The 20,707-nt window shown below is 41.5% G+C and overlaps 1 protein-coding gene and 1 long non-coding RNA gene across 2 annotated transcripts in view; one reads left to right on the forward strand and one right to left on the reverse strand.

Annotated features, from left to right (window-relative positions):
* The window catches only part of YWHAQ (tyrosine 3-monooxygenase/tryptophan 5-monooxygenase activation protein theta), a 33,868-nt gene that overhangs the window by 7,837 nt on the left and 5,324 nt on the right, over positions 1–20,707 (forward strand). The window contains exon 3 of the mRNA XM_021087862.2: positions 20,089–20,212. Coding sequence (XP_020943521.1) covers positions 20,089–20,212 — 124 coding nt within the window. The remainder of the gene's footprint in view (positions 1–20,088; positions 20,213–20,707) is intronic.
* On the reverse strand, positions 174–4,143 carry LOC146404973 (uncharacterized). Its single transcript, XR_014842566.1, has 2 exons — positions 2,936–4,143; positions 174–2,389 (listed from the first exon to the last, which is right to left on the reverse strand). It is a non-coding gene; the product is annotated as an uncharacterized LOC146404973 (long non-coding RNA).

Here is a 20,707-nt window from a genome sequence, read left to right on the forward strand (position 1 = left end):
TGGCGCTGGTGTAGGCCGGTGGCTACAGCTCCGATTCGACCCCTAGCCCGGGAACCTCCATGTGCCGAGGGAGCGGCCCAAGAAATGGCAAAAAGACAAAAAAAAAGATTTTTTTCTTCTTGGAGTTCCCGCTGTTGCACAAAGGGATTGGTGGCGTCTCTGGAACACTGGGGCACAGGTTTGATCCCTGGCCTAGCACAGTGGGTCAGGGTTCCAGCATTGCACAGTGTAGGTTGCAACTGCCACTGGGATCTGATGCCTGGCCCAGGAACTCTGTATACCGTGGGGGCAGCCAAAAAAGGAAAAGGAAAAAAAATCCCCCCCCCCCCCCGAAATCCCACGCTTAGGTATTTACACAGGAAAAGGCCTGCACAAGAATGATTATAGCCAAAAAAAAATGATGATAGCAGCTTTATTCTAAGAAGAGAAAACTGAAAGCAATCCATCAGTAGGAAAGTGGATATCCCTTATCCCAGTCCCAGACGAACAGTAACCTAATTTCTGTCCATAGATTTCCCTGTTCTGGGCATTTCATTTAAATTGAATCATACAGTATGTGGCCTTTTGCATCTGACTTCTTTCACTTGATGTAGTGTTTTGAAGGTTCATGCATGTTGTAGCATGTATCAGTACTTCATTTCTTCTTGTTTTAAAATGAAATTGTTTCTTAAGTTGTGGTAAAATGGACCATAAAACCACCTTAGCCATTTGTGATTGTGTGGTTCATACTGTGCAGCCATCACTACCGTGCATCTCTAGAATCATCGTGTAAACTGAAACACTGTACCCATTAATTATAACTCCCAGTTTCCCCTCCCCAAACTCCTGTAAACCACCCTCCTACTCTCCGTCTCTGAATTTGACTATTCTAGTAAGTCTGCGTATAAGTGTCCCTTTGTATCTGGCTTATTTCACTTAGCATCATGCTTAAGGGCTTACTCATGTTGTAGCATGTATCAGATTGCATCTTGTCCTTCTGTTGGTCATTTGTGTTGCTTCCACAAATAATGTCTGCGATAAATGCTGCTATAAGCCTTTGTGTACCTGTTTTTATATGGACATGTTTTCATTTCACTTAACGTATATACCTGGGTCAAATGGTGACTATTTAGGAGTTCCCACTGTGGCACAGCAGTTAAGAATCCAGCTGCAGTGGCTCGGATCACCATGTAGGTGCAGGCTCTATCCCCAGCCCGGCACAGTGGGTTACAGTGTTAACACAGCTGCTGTATAGGTTGCAGCTGTGGCTCAGATTTAGTCCCTGGCGGAGGATAATCCATGGGTGTAAAAAGAAAAAATAAATAGGAGTTCCTGTCATGGCTCAGCGGAAATGAATCTTACTAGCATCCATGAGGATGCAGGCTCGATCCTTGGCCTTGCTCAGTGGGTTAAGGATCTGGTATTACCATGAGCTGTAGTGTAGGTCACAGACCCAGCTCAAATCTGGTGTTGCCGTGGCTGTGCTGTAGGCCAGTGGCTACAGCTCTGCTTTGATCCCCTAGCCTGGGACCCTCCATATGCCCTGGGTGTAGCCCTAAAAAAGACAGACAAAAAAGTAAATAAAAAATTAAGAAGGTTACTGCTAACCATTTGAGAAACTGCCACAGTCTTCTAAACGACTTGCACCATTTTAAATTTCCACCAGCAGTGAATTAGAGTTCCAGTATCTACATCCTCACCAGCAGTCCTAGGGGATGTGAAGTGGTGTCTCACTGCTTTTGCATCTCCAACATGATTAATGTATGCTGAACATGTTTTTATGTGCTTATTGGCCATTTGTATGTTTTTGGAGAAGTGTCGATTGAAATCCTTTGCTCATGTTTTAATTAGACTGTCTTTTATTGAGTTGTAATAGTTCTTTGTATATATTCTGGATATTGGACCTTTATCAGAGCTTTCTTTGATTTACAAATATTTCCTCCTGTTCTGGGTTGTCTTCCCTTCCCTTCCCTCCATTCCCCTTCCCCCTACGCCTGCCCCCGCCACTCCCCTCCCTACTGGCAACATGGAAGTTCCTGAGGCCAGGAATCCGGCCCAAGTCACTGCAGTGACAACACTGAATCCTTAACTTGCTGTGCCACAAGTGAACTACTGTAGGTTATTTTTTATTTTCTTGATCGTGCCCTTTGAAACACAAAAGTGGTTAGTTTTGATGAGGCCCGATGTTCTTTTTGTCTTAGGTTTGTGCTCTTGTAATATTTAAGAAACCATTACTAATCCAAGGGCATGAAGAGTTAGTTACACCTGTGTTCTCATCTAGGCATTTTATCATCTTAATTCTTACATTTGGATTTTTGGTCCATTTTGAGTTAATTTTTGTATATAATGTGAAGAAGGGGTCCAAACTTCATTTTTTTCTTTTTTTTCTTTTTACTTCTTAGGGCCACACCTGCAGCATGTGGAAGTTCCCTGGCTAGGGGGTCTAACCAAAGCTGTAGCAACCAGCCTACGCCACAGACACAGCAACACGGGATCTGAGCCTCGTCTGCCACCTACACCAGAGCTCACAACAACGCCGGATCCTTAACCACGGAGCGAGGCCAGGGATTGAACCCGAATCCTCATGGATCTTAGCCCTGGTTCATTAACGGCTAAGCCACGAAGGGAACAGGGAACGCCTAACCTTCACTTGTTTTATGTGGCTGTCCAGTTGTCCCAGCACCGTTTGTTGAAATGTTCATACATCCTTGACATGAAATTCTCAACTTAGGGGAAAAATAACAAGTGGGGAGTTCCCATCGTGGCGCAGTGGTTAACGAATCCGACTAGGAACCATGAGGTTGCGGGTTCGGTCCCTGCCCTTGCTCAGTGGGTTAACGATCCGGCGTTGCCGTGAGCTGTGGTGTAGGTTGCAGACGCGGCTCGGATTCCGCGTTGCTGTGGCTCTGGCGTAGGCCGGTGGCTACAGCTCCGATTCAACCCCTAGCCTGGGAACCTCCATATGCCGCGGGAGCAGCCCAAGAAATAGCAAAAAGACCAAAAAAAAAAAACAAGTGGTTCTCTTAAGGAAAACTTGTGATTACTCCGTCTTTACGCTCTAGCCAAACTGCTTGCCCAGGGCACTCCATAGTCTGTTTCCAATCCCTCTACTCACTGCTCTTCCTGCTGGGAAAGCCTTCCATCTCCCACTTGTAGACGTTGAAATCACACCTGTCCTACAAGATGTAATTTAGGTCCCACTGCACTTGTTCCCGTAATCAGTTACAGATTACAGCTCATTGATGCTTTCAGACTTGTTTCCTTTCTTCATCCCAAGTGCAGTTATGAGTAGGAGAGACCTGTGTTTTGCCTGTAAGGAAACTGAGGCAAGTTGATTTAATTATGCAGCCAGTTATCTGTGACCTCAAATTCAGCTCTTCTAGAATAGTGTTCTTCCTGTTCCCACTGCCTTTCATTGTAAAGCCTTCCTTTATAGACCCTATACTTCTGAGATCACCTCATCTTTCTCTGAATTCTTTCTTACATGGATGTGGAGGAGAATCGGGGCTTTGTAAGTCCATGCTCTGCAGCTGGAGCTGTTTTCCTTTTATCTCTTACTATTTACTGACAACTGCTTAAAAAGACTTGGATCAGGGAGAGAGAAAATGATTAAGACTTAAAAGAATTTTGAGACCATTACCACCTTTATGAGACCTTCTAGCCTTTCCCTTTAGCTTCCTTTTTCAGTGTTTCTCCCATGTTCCAGCCACACAGAACTGCCTGTGCCTCTGTCCTGTGTTGTGTACTTCTCCCTTTGCTCTAAAATCTCTCCCTTGTGTAAGGATGGGTCATTATAGTAATACACTATTTTCATCTAGTTCTGTATTATCTAGAATTTATCAGTGTCCTGAGTTCCTTTGCGGCTGGATCTAGTTCAGATCAGCATTGATAAAGCTTTAAGGGTGCAATGAACAAGGACTGAATCTTTCTCATCTGCATACTGGGAAGCACTGCTTTATTTTTCAGGGTTATTTTTTTGTGCTATACCTAGTAGATTAGTTGAATATAATCAGTAACCTAGATAAGTTTAGTTGCAGATGCAGAATTATTTTCTTACTATGGCCTTTTAAATTTGTTGACTCTCTTCTCCCCTTAATGTGCTGTAACAGCTCTAAAGGTAGACTAAAGGCTAGACTGTAGGGTTGTATATAGTACAGCTGCAAAGATAAATATATGTGACATTGGTTAGCCATAGATGGAAAAAATTCACCTGCAAAGAAGTGTGTAATTTCCATAATGTAGAAATGGCTTAATTCAATATGTCATAGACTTTAAAAAGACAAAGCTCAGATACAAGTACAGTGGTACCTTTGCTGGTATCTATATTTAGTAGTTTTCCTAGGATATAGCAAAAACTTGACCCACATACTAAGCTAGCAAGGCAGTCAGATCTTAGTTTGGTCATTAAGTATCAGGATGTCTGTCTAGGTGGATTACTTAATGACCAAACTAAGATTTGGCTTTTTTTTTTTTTTTTTTTTTTTTTTTTTTTGTCTTTTTGCCTTTGTCTAGGGCCACTCCCTTGGCACATGGAGATTCCCAGGCTAGGGGTCTAATCGGAGCTGTAGCTGCCGGCCTTTGCCAGAGCCGCAGCAACTCAGGATCCAAGCCGCGTCTGCGACCAACCTACACCACAGCTCATGGCAACGCCAGATCCTGAACCCACTGAGCGAGGCCAGGGATCGAACCCAAAACCTCATGGTTCCTAATTGAATTTGTTAACCCCTGAACCACGACGGAAACTCCAGATTTGGCTCCTTGTTCTGTTATTTTGTTTTGTCTGGTTCTGCTTTGCGAATGGCAGCAGCTAACGGCTGATGTAGTTTCTGTATACTAGTAAATTGCAAGTTCTCCAAGGGGAAGGAGGCACATTGATACTTGCCTTGCTTCTTTTGGTAGCACTGATCTGTAAATGTTGGTAAATTGTAGTTTTGTGTGTGTAATTGTTTTTTATGCAGATTGGCAAATTTGTAAAACAATATGGCTGTTACCAGTGTAGGTGTCGAACTGTCCTTTCAAACCTTTATATCTTGGCTAGAGAGTTGGGAATCCTTGAGCAGGAGGGATAGCTTGCTGTTATGGCCACTCAGGATCCAGCTGCTAAAAAGTGGAGCTATAGCAGGCCAGTGACAAAGGGCTGGACATTATATTTGTTTCTAAGGATATCTGGAGTGGGCTTGGCTGCTTCGGTGAAAGGAGGAGATAAAGACCATGATTCTCTGTAGTGTTGACACGTTGCCGTTTTATACACACCCCATTATTTGTCAGAGGCTGAAACTTCGTTATGTGTCTTCCCCAGTGAAGTCGTAAACAGCGTCGTGGCTGGGTTGAAGATAGGGGTGAACGTTGTTATACAAGAGAGCATTTTTATTGTTTTTGTTTTTTAAGTGCTGATTGTTTAGGGAAGGAGAGACGGGTGTATTATGCTCACAAAAGCGGCCCTAAAAAGCGCTACTGTGCAACAGCAGATGTTGAAAGCAGTGCTACGGCATTGGTGATGATTTTGCCTAAGTCATGGGACGGTGGTGGCTAGACAGGATCCAGGAAAAAGAGTTTGGAAATGCTTGGGGATGGGGACATAGGTAAACTTTTTCTCTTTCTGTTAAAGGTTTTTCTTTTTGTGGAGAACCTTGAGTTCTTTTTATCTGTTTCCTCCCCTTCGCCTTTGCCTGTTTATCTTCTGAGTTTTAGCTCCTTATTTCCTTTTGCCAGTAAAAATAATTGGCTGCTTGACTGCATGGACTACTCCGGCCTGTTTTTACCTACATTATAACTGCAGTAGCGCATGCTGGGCCTGAGGAAGCCATGTTACTTTCTCGGATCATGATGGCAGCTCATCCTGACCCATTAATTCGTAATCATTTTGACTTACTACTTTGACACATTTTGGCCAGTGTTGGGTTTTAGGTCTTTTGTTACTTTTAGACCCATATCTCAAAAGTTTGAACACTTTCTGTACAAGGTGGGTTTTATTTTTTTGGTTTTGGTTTTTTTTTTTTTTTTTTGCTTTTAAGGGCTGCACTTGACAGCATATGGAGGTTCCCAGGCTAGGGGTTGAATCGGAGCTGTAGCCACCGGCCTAAGCCAGAGCCACAGCAACGCGGAATCTGAGCCGCATCTGCAACCTACACCACAGCTCACGGCAACGCCGGATCATTAACCCACTGAGCAAGGGCAGGGACCGAACCCGCAACCTCATGGTTCCTAGTCGGATTCGTTAACCACTGCGCCACGACGGGAACTCCCTTCTTCTATTTTTTTATTAAAGTTGATTTACAATGTTCTGTCAATTTCTGCTGTACAGTAAAGTGACCCAGTTTTATTTATGTATTATGTATGTATGTATGTATGTATATATATGTGTGTGTGTGTGTATACACATTCTTCGTTTCATGTTATCTTCCATCACAAGTGATGAGATATAGTGCCTTGGGCTATACAGCAGAATCTCATTGCTTATCCATTCCAGATGCAGTAGTTTGCCTCTGCTAACCCCAGACTGCTAGTCCCTCCCACTCCCCACCCCCCCTTACAAGGTGGTTTTTAGTCTACACCCTTTAGCCGAGGAAGGCACAGTTCACATTCATGAGTGTATGTTCCAGATCTGTTTAGATTTTAGTATATAGAAATTGGAGACATGAATGTCCAGTAACACCGCATAGTAATCCTCAGCTTCCCCCTGCGTGGTGATGGCTAAGGGGTCAGTACCTCTCTATCACTTATATTAGTGGGAAACTCTAGGTTCAGAGTCTAATCCTGAAGGACCTGTGAGTGCTAGGCTTTAAGTTCATTCTTTAACAGGCCATTGGGATTTTTGGAGCAGGGGATTAACAGGTCTACAATGGAATTTATGGTTAATCTTGTAGCAGCATATAAGATGGATTATGGAAAGAGGTCTAAAACCTCGTAGATCAGTTAGGTTATTGGATTAGTTGAAGTGAAATGATATGGTTAATTCTGGGTTATAAAAATAGGAATGAGACGGAGAGGATAGATAAAATACTGGTACAGAGGTACAGTCAATAGTGCTTAACTGGGGGTAGGATGGGAAATGGAGAGTGAAAAAAATCAAAGGTTGTGCTGATAATCCTGGGTGGCTAGGAGGTAGGAGGATGGTGGGATAATTAGTGGAAAAAACAGGTTTGGAAATACATTTATTCCTGTTGGCATATTGAGGTCTAGTAGGTATTCGTATTTCCAAATGAATCAGAATACTCAGCCATGTAACACTACAGAGAGGCTGGGGTTGTGGATGGAGTGGCGGGAGGGATTGCATTACCTAAGTTTATGCAAGTTACAGGGTGGAGCCATGTTCAGGGATAGACCCCAATAATCAAATTCATGTGATTGATATATATATATAACCAAGAATATTACCCATTTACAGTGAGAAATAACTAGCATGAAGATTGAAATACTTAGGTTGGCAGGACCAGTAAGTTCTCATTCGAGAGGCAGATAGACTCACATAGGAATCGAGTCACAGTCAGGAAGTTGCTTAGCAACTGTGGCATTGTAACAAGGGAAATGGGAGGATTTAATGGCCATCATCTCAGGGTAGGACCTGGACTGATCGGCGGGTTGAATGATTAATTCACACTCCCCTAAACTAGAGAGTCATGCCTTAAGGATCCAAGGGGGATTGATTCCAGGAACCCCGTGGATACCAGAATCTGCAAAGGCTCAAGTCCCTCATGTGTGGTGTAGTACAGTGAATGTCGTCAGCCTTCCATATAAGCAACGTCTTGATTATGACTGTATTGGATCCTCTTCCTTCGGTGTCTGTGTCCCTTTTCTGTTTTCATGCCCCTCACTGTTCTTTCTGATTGGAGAATCAACAGCGGATTGTGTTAGGAAGGCAGATTTCCTATGTTTTTAGGAGTTCCTGCTGTGGCACAGTGGTTTAAGGACCTGGTGTTGTCTCTCTGGTGGCACAGGTTCCGTTCTTGGCCTGGTGCCTTGGGTTAAGGATCCAGCATTGCTGCAGCTGTGTTGCAGGTCGCAACTTCGGCTCGGATTCAGTCCCTGGCCCCGGGGAACTTCCATATGTTGTGGGTGCATGCCCCACCCCCCACAAAATTGATATGTTTTGGATGAATAAAGTTTAAAGCCCCCATGGCCTATCCAGATGTCAGTAAATAGAAATAGGAGCACTTGGCCTGGTGCTTAAGAGAAGGATCTGGGAGTTCCCGTCGTGGCGCAGTGGTTAACGAATCCGACTAGGAACCATGAGGTTGCGGGTTCGGTCCCTGCCCTTGCTCAGTGAGTTAAGGATCTGGTGTTGCCGAGAGCTGTGGTGTAGGCTGCAGACGCGGCTCAGATCCCGCGTTGCTATGGCTCAGGCGTAGGCCAGTGGCTACAGCTCCAATTAGACCCCTAGCCTGGGAACCTCCATATGCCGCGGGAGCGGCCCAAAGAAATAGCAAAAAGACAAAAAAAAAAGAGAAGGATCTGTGTGGCGGTGCATGGCGATTGAGATTCATGTGCCGAGCAGTGCTCTTAAGCAATCTGTATTGTCCTTTAGCCTGGCCTTTAGCTCTGTTTTACAGAAGAATAAACTGACGTATAAGCTGCAAAAGTAAACTCCCAACTAGGTAGAGGGCAGATTTGTGAGTCAGCTGCATGTAAGTATTGATGAAAGTCGTGCCAGTAAATATCTAAAATAAACCCACATCTTGGCAGTGACCTTAACATGGATGGTGAGCTGTTCAGATATTTGAGATCCATGATGATTCTAATGAAACATAGTAGATTGGATAGAAACAGTAGAAGGTGGCATTATCAGAGTTGTCATATTTCAGAAAGTGTAGTCTTAAAGGCAGACGTTTTTTGCTGGATTAGAGGGGGGGACGCATTCACTGTCTTCAGAAATTTAGATAATCCTCTAAAAGAGGGTTGGAAAATAATGTCATTTAATAGCCAACTTAATTTTTTGCCCTACTTAATATAAAAGAACTTTTGCCCTAAATAATCTGGAAAACTGTCCTCTGCAAACATGAGGGTCACACAGGTATTGTTATTCGGCATCTTATGATGACTCTGTCGTTAGAGTTCTGGAAGAGTGTTTTCGTAGAGTAAGACCAGGAACTTTCCAGTTACTCAGTATGTTAGTGGCCATAATTACTCTACTTGGTGCCCTCTCTTTTATTCCCTTACTTCTTCCTTCCCACTCGAAAAAGGTTGGTTCTTCCAGTAAAGGTCTTAGTTGGAACTTCTGTCTTTGGAAATGTCTTTAATTGGTTATGGAATTCTAGCTGACAGTTGTCTTTCTCAGCACTTTAAGATACTTCCTGGATTGTTTTCTGATGAAAAATCAACTGTCAGTCATACTGTTGTTTCTTCCTTTATAGGTAACGTGTCATTTCTCTGGTTGCTTTTAAGAATTTATTTGTCTTTGACATTCTGCAATTTTACCATGATGGTCTAGGTATGAATTTATTTTTATTTTATTTTGCGTGGGATTTAGTGTGCTTTTCCACTTTGAAGATTATTTATACTATTAACTGGGAGAGTCTCAGCCGTTATCTCTGTGTAACACCTCTTCCTCATTCTCTTCTCTCTGGAATTCCTATTGCATGTTATATTAGATGCCGTATCTTAGACATCGCTTTCTGTTTGCATTCTTTGGCTTACCCGCACATTTTTTTTATCTTGTTCTTCTGTTTTCTGAGTAGTTTCTTCAAGTATTCCTTCTGTGTCACTAATTTTTTTTTTTTTTTTTTTAATTCTAGTAGCGCTTCTGTCTCTCCCTACCTCCAAGCTACTTTTTAAAAAGTGATTGTATCCCGTTCTTTCCCTGGGCTTCTGTTTATTATTTTAGCAAGAAATTTTTTCAAAACTTCAAACAAAAATAAAGAGTATGCTGTTGTAACACCCATATGTGCATTACCCTGCTCTAGCAATTACGAATTCTGTTTTGTTTACGTCCCCCAATACAACCTCTTATTCTGAAGCCAGTCCTGGGCATTTAATCCATAAATATTAAAATGTATATCTTTAGAAGATTCTCTTTTATGTTTTATGACACGTTTTTTCATTTTTAAAGTTTATGAGTACTAACCATCTGTTTGTTGCTGACCCCTCATTGTGGTGGATCTGTCCTTTGATTAGTTTGTTTTTTGTTTTGTTGTTTTTTTTGTCTTTCTGTCTTTTCCAGGGCCGCACCCGCGGCATATGGAGGTTCCCAGGCTAAAGGTGGACTTGGAGCTGTAGCTGCCAGCCTACACCACAGCTCACAGCAACACTAGATCCTTAACCCACTGAGCCAGGCCAGGGATCGAACCCGAAACCTCAGGGTTTCTAGTCAGATTCGTTTCCTCGTTTCCGCTGGGCCACAACGGGAACTCCTGCACTGTGGTTTTGATGATTTGTTTCTGCTGGATATACTGAGCCTCGGCCCACTTTTATACACATTTTCAGCTTGAGGATTCACACATCATGTATGAAATAAGATTTGGACTAGAGCCTGCGCAGAACATAGGTTTCTGTTTCAGTTTGTCCTAGGAGACTACACCCCCGACCCACCCACACATACCCCCTCACTGCCCCCAGAGAGCACAGGAAATAGCTTTTTGCTACTTCTCAGTGGCGGTGGACAAAGCCTTTCTAGGGTCCCTATCCCCTACACACCACTGTCATTGTTTGATACATTTTTACTTTGTGTTCTTTGAGGCATCTTCCTATCTGGCGCATGAATATCTCCCTTCCTTTAAAGCTCTGCTGTGTTTTTTCTTCTATTTTAATTATTTCTGTTTAGCATTTTGATTATTTTTAGAAGGGAAAGTCTACTCAGTTTCACTGTTGCCACAACCAGAATACCATGTTTCTACCCATCTATTTTAAGGTGAAGAGTCACAGATTTCTAAATGCTCCATACTAAGGGTGAATCGGGTGTGTCTGTGTATTTTAACCTGATGTACCACTCGCCAGGTAACATTTAATATGCGTTACCATTTCATATGGTCGGGTAGGCAGTACGTAAACATTCAGGCTTGTATTTCAACTAAAAGTCTTCTCTTCATGTATTTCTTTTCTTTTTACTTTTTTTTTTTTTTCCTTCTTTTTATGGCCACACCTACAGCATATGGAAGTTCCAGGCCAGGGACTGAGTCAGAGCTACAGCTGCCAGCCCACACCACAGCCACTGCAACACCAGATCCAAACAGTACCTGCAGCCTATACCACAGCTCACAGCAGTGCTGGATCCTTAACCCACTGATCGAGGCCAGTGATGGAACTTGCATCTTCACAGAGACAATGTCAGGTCCTTAACCCACCAAGCCACAGAGGGAACTCCACATATTTTATTTGTGCTAAAATCAAATGGTGACATTAACTTCTCATATTGGTGAGAAAGGTTGGTAATATTATATCTCATTTAATATAATAAAAATATTTTTAGGGAGTCCTCTGGCCTAGCGGCTTGGGGCTCCTTGTTCTCACCACTCTGTCTCTGGTTGCTACAGTGCAGCATAAGTTCATTCCCTGGCCCAGGAATTCCCACATACTGCCTTTGTGGCAAAAACGGGAAGGAAAAAAAAAAAAAACGAGAGAACCTTAAATAAATGTTGCAACTCTCATTCTTTAAAAAAGTGTTTTTAATAAGTGGCAGTTTTATTGCCAGACAGAATCTTTAAGTGCAAAAAGTTATATGAGATACATCTGGAGAGTGAACTAGTATCATTAACATGTATCCCTACATACAAGGAAGGGAAAAAACTCACTAGGAAAATGGTAAAAGATAAACATACTGTTTTAAGAAAACTACCTGGAGTTCCCTTGTGGCTCATAAATTTGAGGATCGAGCATTGTCACTGCTGTGGTGCAGGTTTAATCCTTCCCGGGAAATTCTGCATGCTATAGGCATGGCCAAAAGAAAAGAAAACTGCAAATAAAACTATAGTAAAATATTTTCCCTTTTTAGATGAGGAAAAAAATTTTAAATGTTCGGTGATATGCTGGGTTCAAAAGGATGTTGAGAAATTAGAATACCCATGGTTGCTAGTGGAAACATAAATTGAAATTGCCTCAAAGGTGGACATGTAAACAACTGTCCTTTAAGGATCAAGTGTACATTTAGTACATTGTTGAAAATATGAAAAGATCTGAAGCAGATTAATGTTCATCAGAAGAGCCTGACTAATTATTGTATGCCCATTCAGTGGGCACACATAATACTGGGCAGTGTTCCATCGAGTGAGGCAGTTCTAAACATATGAACACAGGGTGGTCTCAGAGGGCTGATTATGTGACACAAGCAAAGTGTGGGATAGTGCGTGTGGGACGCTAACTTGGGGTGGGGGCACATGCATGGGTTTTAAATCTATAAAGTACCTGGAAGATTGTACAAGAAACTGGCAACGATGGCTGCCTTAGGGAAGGGAGGAATTGATTATCTCAATCCAAGGAAGGGAGGGAAACTTCATTTTTCACTTTCGAATTTTAAGCAATGGACATGTATTACTTGTTATTTTAATGGAAAGCAGAGTCATTGCATATGAACAGAAGATGGGAGTAAGGGAAGAAGACTCCTGTGAGGGTGAATTCAGCTTCTATCACTATGAGATAATAATTTTTAAAAAATTGCTGAAGGAATGAAACAGAATAGAGTGGGGAGACTTTATTTTCTAGAAATTTTGGAGTGGTAGTTAGTTAACTATTGTATATTATTACTTTGATAAAAAATAATTAGAAAAACAAATAATTGAAGAAAAGCCGTCTGCCGTTTTTGAGACAGTAAGTACCACGGGTGACACTGGGTCGCTGTTGTGTCTATTTCAGCCTGTTGCCGTGTCGTGGCTGGTGTTGATTTGACACGTAACGAGTCTCACTGTGTGGTGTAGGCACTCTGCTCAATGTTTAACCATATCAGAATTTTGTGAATGAAAAACGTTAAACATTTTTTCTAGAAGTTGATCTGCCTAACAGGTTGCTCCTTTGATTTAGTACCTTAGAATTAGCACAGATTATTAAAACTAGAGAATATGTTGATTATTTTATAGACAAAATTAACATATGATCCCTGCCCCCAGGAACTCCATATGCTGTGGGGTGACCAAAAAGAAAAAAACCCTTTGGTTTTTTAAGAAAACAGCTATTTCCTTTTTAGCTCTCCCACAGGACGTTCACACATACCTTTGACCTGCCCGCTGTTTCTGAACAGGTGTGGGGAGGGCATCACTGGCAGTGAATGGACGGAGGTCAGCCGTATCTTAACTATCTGAGCCAAAACCTAATTTTGATTTATGTTTCAACGCAAAGTTTTATTATTTCCTCACGATTTTAAAGCATACACCATTAGCCAGGAATGCAACTGCCATGTAAAAATCAAGAAAAGATTGTACTTTGTTTTGTTTGTAACTTGGCTGGTTTGGCCTTTCATGATACTTGAACAGACTGCACGTCTATGTTTGAAGGTTCTTGCATTCATGGTGATTCTTAGAGGCAAATGTCTCACTACATCATGTTTTAAACTTTATTCATGAACGTGTACGTACTGAAGTACATACCGTTTTACTACAGATTTGTTTTACTTCTCCTTCATATCTTGGTTAGGACATTAATGTATTTTTTAAATTGTGTGTAGATAATTTCACTTTCGGAGAATTAAGGAGATATAAAATACTAGTTACGAGAAGGGGCAGCAAAGGTATTACAAAGGAAAAGCTCTAAAAGTTCAGTGTTGTTGGTCACTAAAGGTGCTTTGATTTCTTTTTTGGCATTAATGAGGTTAATATTTACAATTGTCTGAAAATTTTTTTGCACCTTTTGAATGAACATTAAATGTTAGAGGAAGAAGTTTAATTCCTATTTTTAATTTCCTATTTGGAAATAAAACTGATTTAGGATTGATGCCTTATCTGCAGGATGAGTGTGTGTCTCCTCAAGCGATCGACTTCTAAGAATGAAAGAGATGGCATGAATAATTATCCTGGGACAGAGGCTCAAACGGGGGCTCTCCTGGGCAAACCAGGGCAGACGTCACTCTTAAAATATTTGTTTGTTGGTAGAGGTTGAGGGTTTGATATTGTCCTGCGTGCAAAGGTTTATCCTTGAGATGAAAGGAAGGATCTGAGTAGGCTTTGTGACTTGGGTTTGAGCTCTGACTTCATCTGCCATGTGATGTCAGTGAGATCACACAGCCTCTGGGATCGGTCACATTGAACATTGACCTCTATCTTTCTGAAAAATTTTACTTTATTCCTTAGTTCTTTTTTGTTTTTATTTTGGCCACACCCGTGGCATATGGAAGTTCCCAGGCCAGGGATTGAATCTGAGTCACAGCTGCAACCTGTGCTGTAGCTGCAACAACACCAGATCCTTAACCCACTGCCCCAAGCTGGGGATCAAACCTGTGCTGCTGCCAAGACAACGCCTGATCCTTAGCCTGCTGTGCCACAGCAGGAACTCCCCTGAGTTCGTTTTTTAAATGGGCACCAGAGCAGGGGTTCAGGATTCAACATTCTCGGATTCTAAGGCTTAACAGTTCTAAATCAGTTAACATTTTTAAGTAATGGACACTTAACTGTTCAAGGAATCCACTTTATTAAGGGTAGGAAATACTTCCATAGGTGAATTCATGATGTGATATCTGATCAATTTGGATCATATCACACATGATTCATTGCCTCCTTGGTTAAGGTACAAATCCTTTAGGGGATTTAACCCTAACCGATAGAATAGCATGATAATTTCTGAGAATAGAATGCTTTTATAGTTTTTAGTTTTTTTGTCTTTTGTCTTTTTAGGGCCGCATCCACGGCATATGGAAGTTCCCAGGCTAGGAGCTGAATTGGAGCTACAACTGCCAGCCTACACCACAGCCACAGCAACACCAGATCCGAGCTGCATCTGTGACCTACCCCACAGCTCACGGCAACGCCAGATCCTTAACCCACTGAGCGAGGCCAGGGATCAAACCCGCAACCTTATGTTTTCTAGTCGGATTCGTTTCCACTGCGCCATGACGGGAACTCCTAGAATGCTTTTAGATCGTAGACACTTTCCTTGTATAGTTACAGAAAGAGATTTGAGAAGTTGTGATTTGCCACAGGATCATAGAGCTAAGAACAAAAGTCACTTTCACAAATGGTATTCTGCTTTCTAAAGTCATACATTTTGAAGTAACCCAGTTACCTTGTCCCTTCTCTTCCTCTCTCTTGAACCCATCCTGTAATTCCAACCTATCACAGGCAGCCTCTGTAAGGTCTTCAATCTAAGTGTTCAATCTCTCAGCCTGCCCCACATCAGGGCGGTTGGGTGTGTATAATTTTTTGGATGAAATATTACTTCATTCTTAAATACTGAATTTTGCTTTGATTTCAGTCTCTTGGAGTTACAACTTAGTTAAGAGACTGTTATTATCTAGAGACTTTATTCTTCCCGTGTATTGTGTCAGTGGTTCTTTGACCTGTATATGATACATGAAGTTGGGATTTTAGAAAAATTTGCTCTTAACACTAGATTCCATTTGTTGAATAGTTTTGTTGTTTGTTTTACTAATAAAATAACTTAAGGCCAAAACTCATCTCTCTTAGATATGCTTCATTAATTTATATGGTATTACTTAGAAAGGCTACCTTGGGTTTCAGATTCTTGGCCCCATTTAATTAATTAAATGATTTTGTATAAGTTTGATTCCTGTGTGATTTTGTTCATTTGTAAAATTAGCACAATGGTTTTCTTTATGTAAATAAGACAGAGTTTGTTTTCCCTTTTCTTTTTACAGCCACACCCGCGTCATATGGAAGTTCCCAGGCTAGGGGTCAAATCGGAGCTACAGCTGCTGGCCTAAACCACAGCCAACTCAGCATCCAAGCCGCGTCTGTGACCTACACCACAGTTCACGGCAACATCGGCTCCTTAACCCACTGAACGGTGCCAGGGATGGAACCCGCATCCTCGTAGATACTAGTTCATTACTGCTGAGCCAGGATGGAAGCTCCAATACAGAGATCTTAAAATAGGCTTGGCACATATAAAACACTTAAAATATTTGGTGAATGAATAGTGTAACCTTTTATGGGAATATCTGCTAAATGATTAAACTGATAAAAATATAGAGTGGAGTTCTCATTGTGGGGCAGTGGGTTAAGGATCCAGCATTGCGCAGCTGTGGCTCGGATTCAGTCCCTGGCCCAGGAACCTCTATATGCTGCAGGTACAGCCAAAAATATGTATATAATACACACACACACACACACACACACACACACACAGAGAACATGTGTCCTAAAGTTGGAGGTTGAACATGTTAATGGTGTTTTATTTAATGAATTTCAACAAGCCGATAGAGAGGAAACTAAATTACTTCTTGTTGATTATTTTGTTTGTATATTAAGGCTCTTCATCAGTTACCTGCCCTCTTTTAAAAAAAAATCAATTTGGTATATAAAGAATAAGCTATATAATGAGACACAAGAGCAGCTTATTTTTGTAAAACCAGTCACTTTTCCTATAGGAGTTCCCTGGCGGCTCAGCAGATTAAGGTATTAGTTTGTTGAATACCTTGGACTATTACCACTGAAACCAAATGAATTGTTTTGGAGAAGCTACTGAATTGGTGGTAGGATTATTGTATGCAAAAATAATTCATTCCTAGAGTTAGAATTAGTATTGGAGTTTTGTTCATTTTTCCTAATCTTTTCTCTAGGATTGTGAGGTTGAGGGAGGAATAGTTACTATACCAAGTTTATATCACTTACTTGATTTCCTTTTTTTTATAGTTCTTTACAGTTTTTACGATATAATCCTTTTTATTGTTATTTTCATCCTATACTTATATTTTTTCCTCTGACTCTGCTTGTGTTTAAGTTTCTTTGGTCTAGAATGTTCTGTTACTAGTCCATTTGTGGTTTGGGGTAGTAAGCACACCGACCTCTCCGCAGATCTCAGATTTTCTAAAAGAAATGCACTTCTTGCCTCTCAATCAGTTAACACTCAGCACTGGAGGGACCCCCAGTCTTAGCTCTTCAGGCCTCCCAGGACCATAAAATTTGGTAACTGAAGAGTTACAAAGGGGGTCTTCTGCTTTGTGGAGGAACTCTGAACTGCATAAATGTTTAAAATTGATTCCCTTCCTCTCTCCTGACTTCTTACGAATGACCTTATCCAGAAAGATTGTTCTTAATCAAGAGAGCCACTTGTCATTTTGGTTTTTATTCTCTGATCTGTATTGTCTTTTTAGTAATTTAATTTTTAACAAAAAAAGTGTACACCTGGGCTATATACCTTAAGTATATAAACACACTTCATTCTGTGTGTTATTAGTAGTTGCTAACTAACACGTCTATGACCATTTGGGTAAGACATGAAGCAGAATCCATTGTCTTTTAATTGGGCTAAAATATACATCACTTCTTGATGGAAAAACAGAATTATTCTGTACCTGTTGTTTCCTTCACAGAGAGCTAGTGGCATCTGACAAAGAACCATGCTACCTGGCTGAAACTCCAGGATGGAAGTAATGCACAAGTCACTTTATAAAAGCCAACACTGTAAATCGTACGTAATGGCTATATGCAAACTAGTAATCAACCTTGATAATTTCAGAAGGGAAAGCTTTGCAGTTAGCCTGGAAGTGGCTGTGTAGTCACTGATGCAGAAGCTGTCTCGCTGCTTTCGGAGTCCTTGGGAGGCCAGGGAGCCAGCAGCCCTCGGGAGCATTCCCACGTCTGGCTCAAGTGCCCCAGGGCCGAGAGCTAGATCCCATTTCTCTCTGGCCCCAGATCCTTGGTCTCGTTAGACTTCTCAGCCCTGCTACCACATCTCTGCCACATTTAGTCGCAAAGTATTAGGTTTTGAAGTTTGCAAGTAAGCTTTTTTTTTTTTTTTTTTTTTTTTTTAACTATAAATACTGTCTTGAGCAGGGCTGGCGCCGTTTTGGAGCTCCTCTGTGGGATCTCGTCTGAAGTGACTGACTCACTTGAGTGAAAAAGAAAAGCGAGAGGCCCTTCATTTTACATGGCAGTTCCTCAGTTTGGATACAAGCGGAGGTGTTGGTTCCCACAGCATAAATACTGTGCTTTCAGTATTGGATACCGCTTCTCAGAATCTGATTTTTTTTTTTTTTTTTTTTTTCTTTTAGTAAAAATGACTGAGTCAGGTTGAGACTTTGAAGCTAGTGAACTTTTTTGTGGCTTTCTCACCATTGCCCGCCTCCCCACCCTACCTTCTGCCCAGAAACCCCAAATTCATGTGTTCCATAAAAATAGTTTTAAAATTGAAAGTCATCCACAGTATTTAAAAATGGTATTAGAGGAAAAAGTTACTCGGTAATAGGATTTTGTAAGATTCTGGGAAGGAGTTTTTCTTAAGCTCATTTTAATAACTGTTACAGTTGTGCTGGTGGTGTTGAGCAGAAGAAATCCTTACACAATCCTTTGCTTCTCTCCCCATTTAAGAGTGTGGTGGTGCAGAAGCAGCATTTCTTTTTAGTTGTGTTTAGGTGTGGCCCATCTCTTGCTTGACTCTTGGCCCAGCAGCTTTCCAGATTTAAGCCACACTTTTGATACTTGCCGCTTTTATAATGTATACATGCCAGAGACTCATTAGGTAGTTTTCCTATAATACTAAGTTTAACTTACCCTGAATTTCAGACCCTCACAAAATTTTTTTTAACCTAAACATGTTTTTCAATAAATTTAAAGATTTAAAATGTTTTTCTGTTTATTTCCTTTAAAATAACATGCATATAATCATTCCAAATTGTTTAGGCTCTTTATTCAGAAAAACAACAAGTTCTTGAGTTCAAACTACGTCTTTTTTTCTTTTTTTTTCTTTGTCTTTTTGCCATTTCTTGGGCCGCTCCCGCGGCATATGGAGGTTCCCAGGCTAGGGGTCTAATTGGAGCTGTAGCCACTGGCCTACACCACAGCCACAGCAATGCAGGATCCGAGCCGCGTCTGCGACCTACACCACAGCTCATGGCAACGCCAGATCCTTAACCCACTGAGTGAGGCCAGGAATCCAACCCGAAACATGGTTGGTTCCTAGTCGGATTCGTTAACCACTGCACCACGACGGGAACTCCCTCAGGTACATCTTCTAAATCATCTTTTACTTCTCCAGTATCTATTTATTGATTTTACTCCCAAAACAAACCTATGAGGTATAGGTTTTAATACCTTAAAATTTCTTTGAGAACTTCATTCTACTCTATATTTTTTGTTACAGAAAGATTTTTAAATTACTTAGCATCAAGTAAAATTGATAGTCCAAGAAAGTACCTCTCATATTTGTCTTTTGTGACTTTTTAACACTCTCAGGCACACCTTGTACAAATACCTCAGTTTGGGAAGTGCTGGCTCATTGGATCAAGCCGAAGTTTTCTTTGTATGAAATGGGAAATAAAAGATATACTTAAATACTAACCCAGTTTTCAAAAATGATTTTAAAAATAATTCCATTCAGTAGCCGTAACTGTCAGATTGCCCGCTAAGTTTGTAGATCACTTACTCGGATCCCCTTACTCGCCCTGGTTCTGGATGGGCACTGGTTGGCAGAGGATGCTGAGCAGCCCCGCCCTGGGCCGTGACGACTTCCTTGCTCTGCTTATACTGTTCAAACTTGATGGCTTAAACATTTTGTTTCCCTCCCTGAAGTGATTGCACATGCTTGTTTTCTCACTGTTGTGTTCCTTCTGTTACTTCTCGACACATCCCTTCCCCGGGGAAGCTTGTCCTAGCAGTGGCCCCTCCAGCAGAGCCAGATAGTCGTCCCCTGTGCTTCCATAGCCCCCTGTTCATGTGTCTTTTATGCCCTGTGTACTGGTCATAGTGTACTTACCTTTTTCCGTACTAGACTGTGAGCTCTTTGAGGGCAGGAACCTTCTCTTTATTTCCCCTCTGGTCACATGCAGTGCCTGGCACCTAGCAAGTGCCTCTTTGAATGAATGGATGAACGAACTGACAGGCTCTTTCTAATTATGATTGTTGATGTCATCTAGCTTTACCGTTAGAAATTATCACTCACTGTGAGCCAAGCCATTCAACTAATGGCAGCCACCTGGCCCCTGCTCTCTAGCCCATGCTTTCAGTCCAGGGTGGCACGGTGTGGAGTGACTGGTAGTTACTTTTATTAGTGCCTAATGTTTTAACTTATTTCTTTCAGGAATTGTTGGATAAGTATTTAATAGCCAATGCAACTAATCCAGAGAGTAAGGTCTTCTACCTGAAAATGAAGGGAGATTACTTCCGGTACCTTGCTGAGGTTGCTTGCGGTGATGATCGGAAACGTAAGTGCGCTTGGTTTTATGGGTACAGCTAAGAAATAAAAGGAGAGCGGGATAAATTCATACTGTTGCCTTACATTCTCAAAAATGAAAACAGTCATGAGTTTACATTATGCGCCCTTTTTGAAAAATTAAACTCATAAACTGATTATAACCTGATAAAGTTTATTAAATATTATTTAAAAAAACATGCAAGTATTGGGCATTCCCTTCGTTGCTCAGCAGTTAACGAGCCCGACTAGGATCCATGAGGATACATGTTTGATCCCTGGCCTCACTCAGTGGATTAAGAATCTGGCATTGCTGTGACTGTGGTGTAGGCCGGCAGCTGTAGCTCCAATTCAGCTCCTAGCCTGGGAACTTGCATATGCCACAAGTGTGGCCCTGAAAAGGAGGAAAAAAAAAAAAAAGCAAATGTCTATCACAGATCCACAAATGCATACATTATGATGGCAACTCCAGAGGCATCATCAGGAGACCCCACTCCTTCATAAATTC

The sequence above is a fragment of the Sus scrofa genome, chromosome 3 (assembly GCF_054392235.1).
Source record: "Sus scrofa isolate SSC_HxYL_T2T_F1_AM1 chromosome 3, Sscrofa_HxYL_maternal_Yorkshire_Landrace_v2.0, whole genome shotgun sequence".
Taxonomy (NCBI): domain Eukaryota; kingdom Metazoa; phylum Chordata; class Mammalia; order Artiodactyla; family Suidae; genus Sus; species Sus scrofa.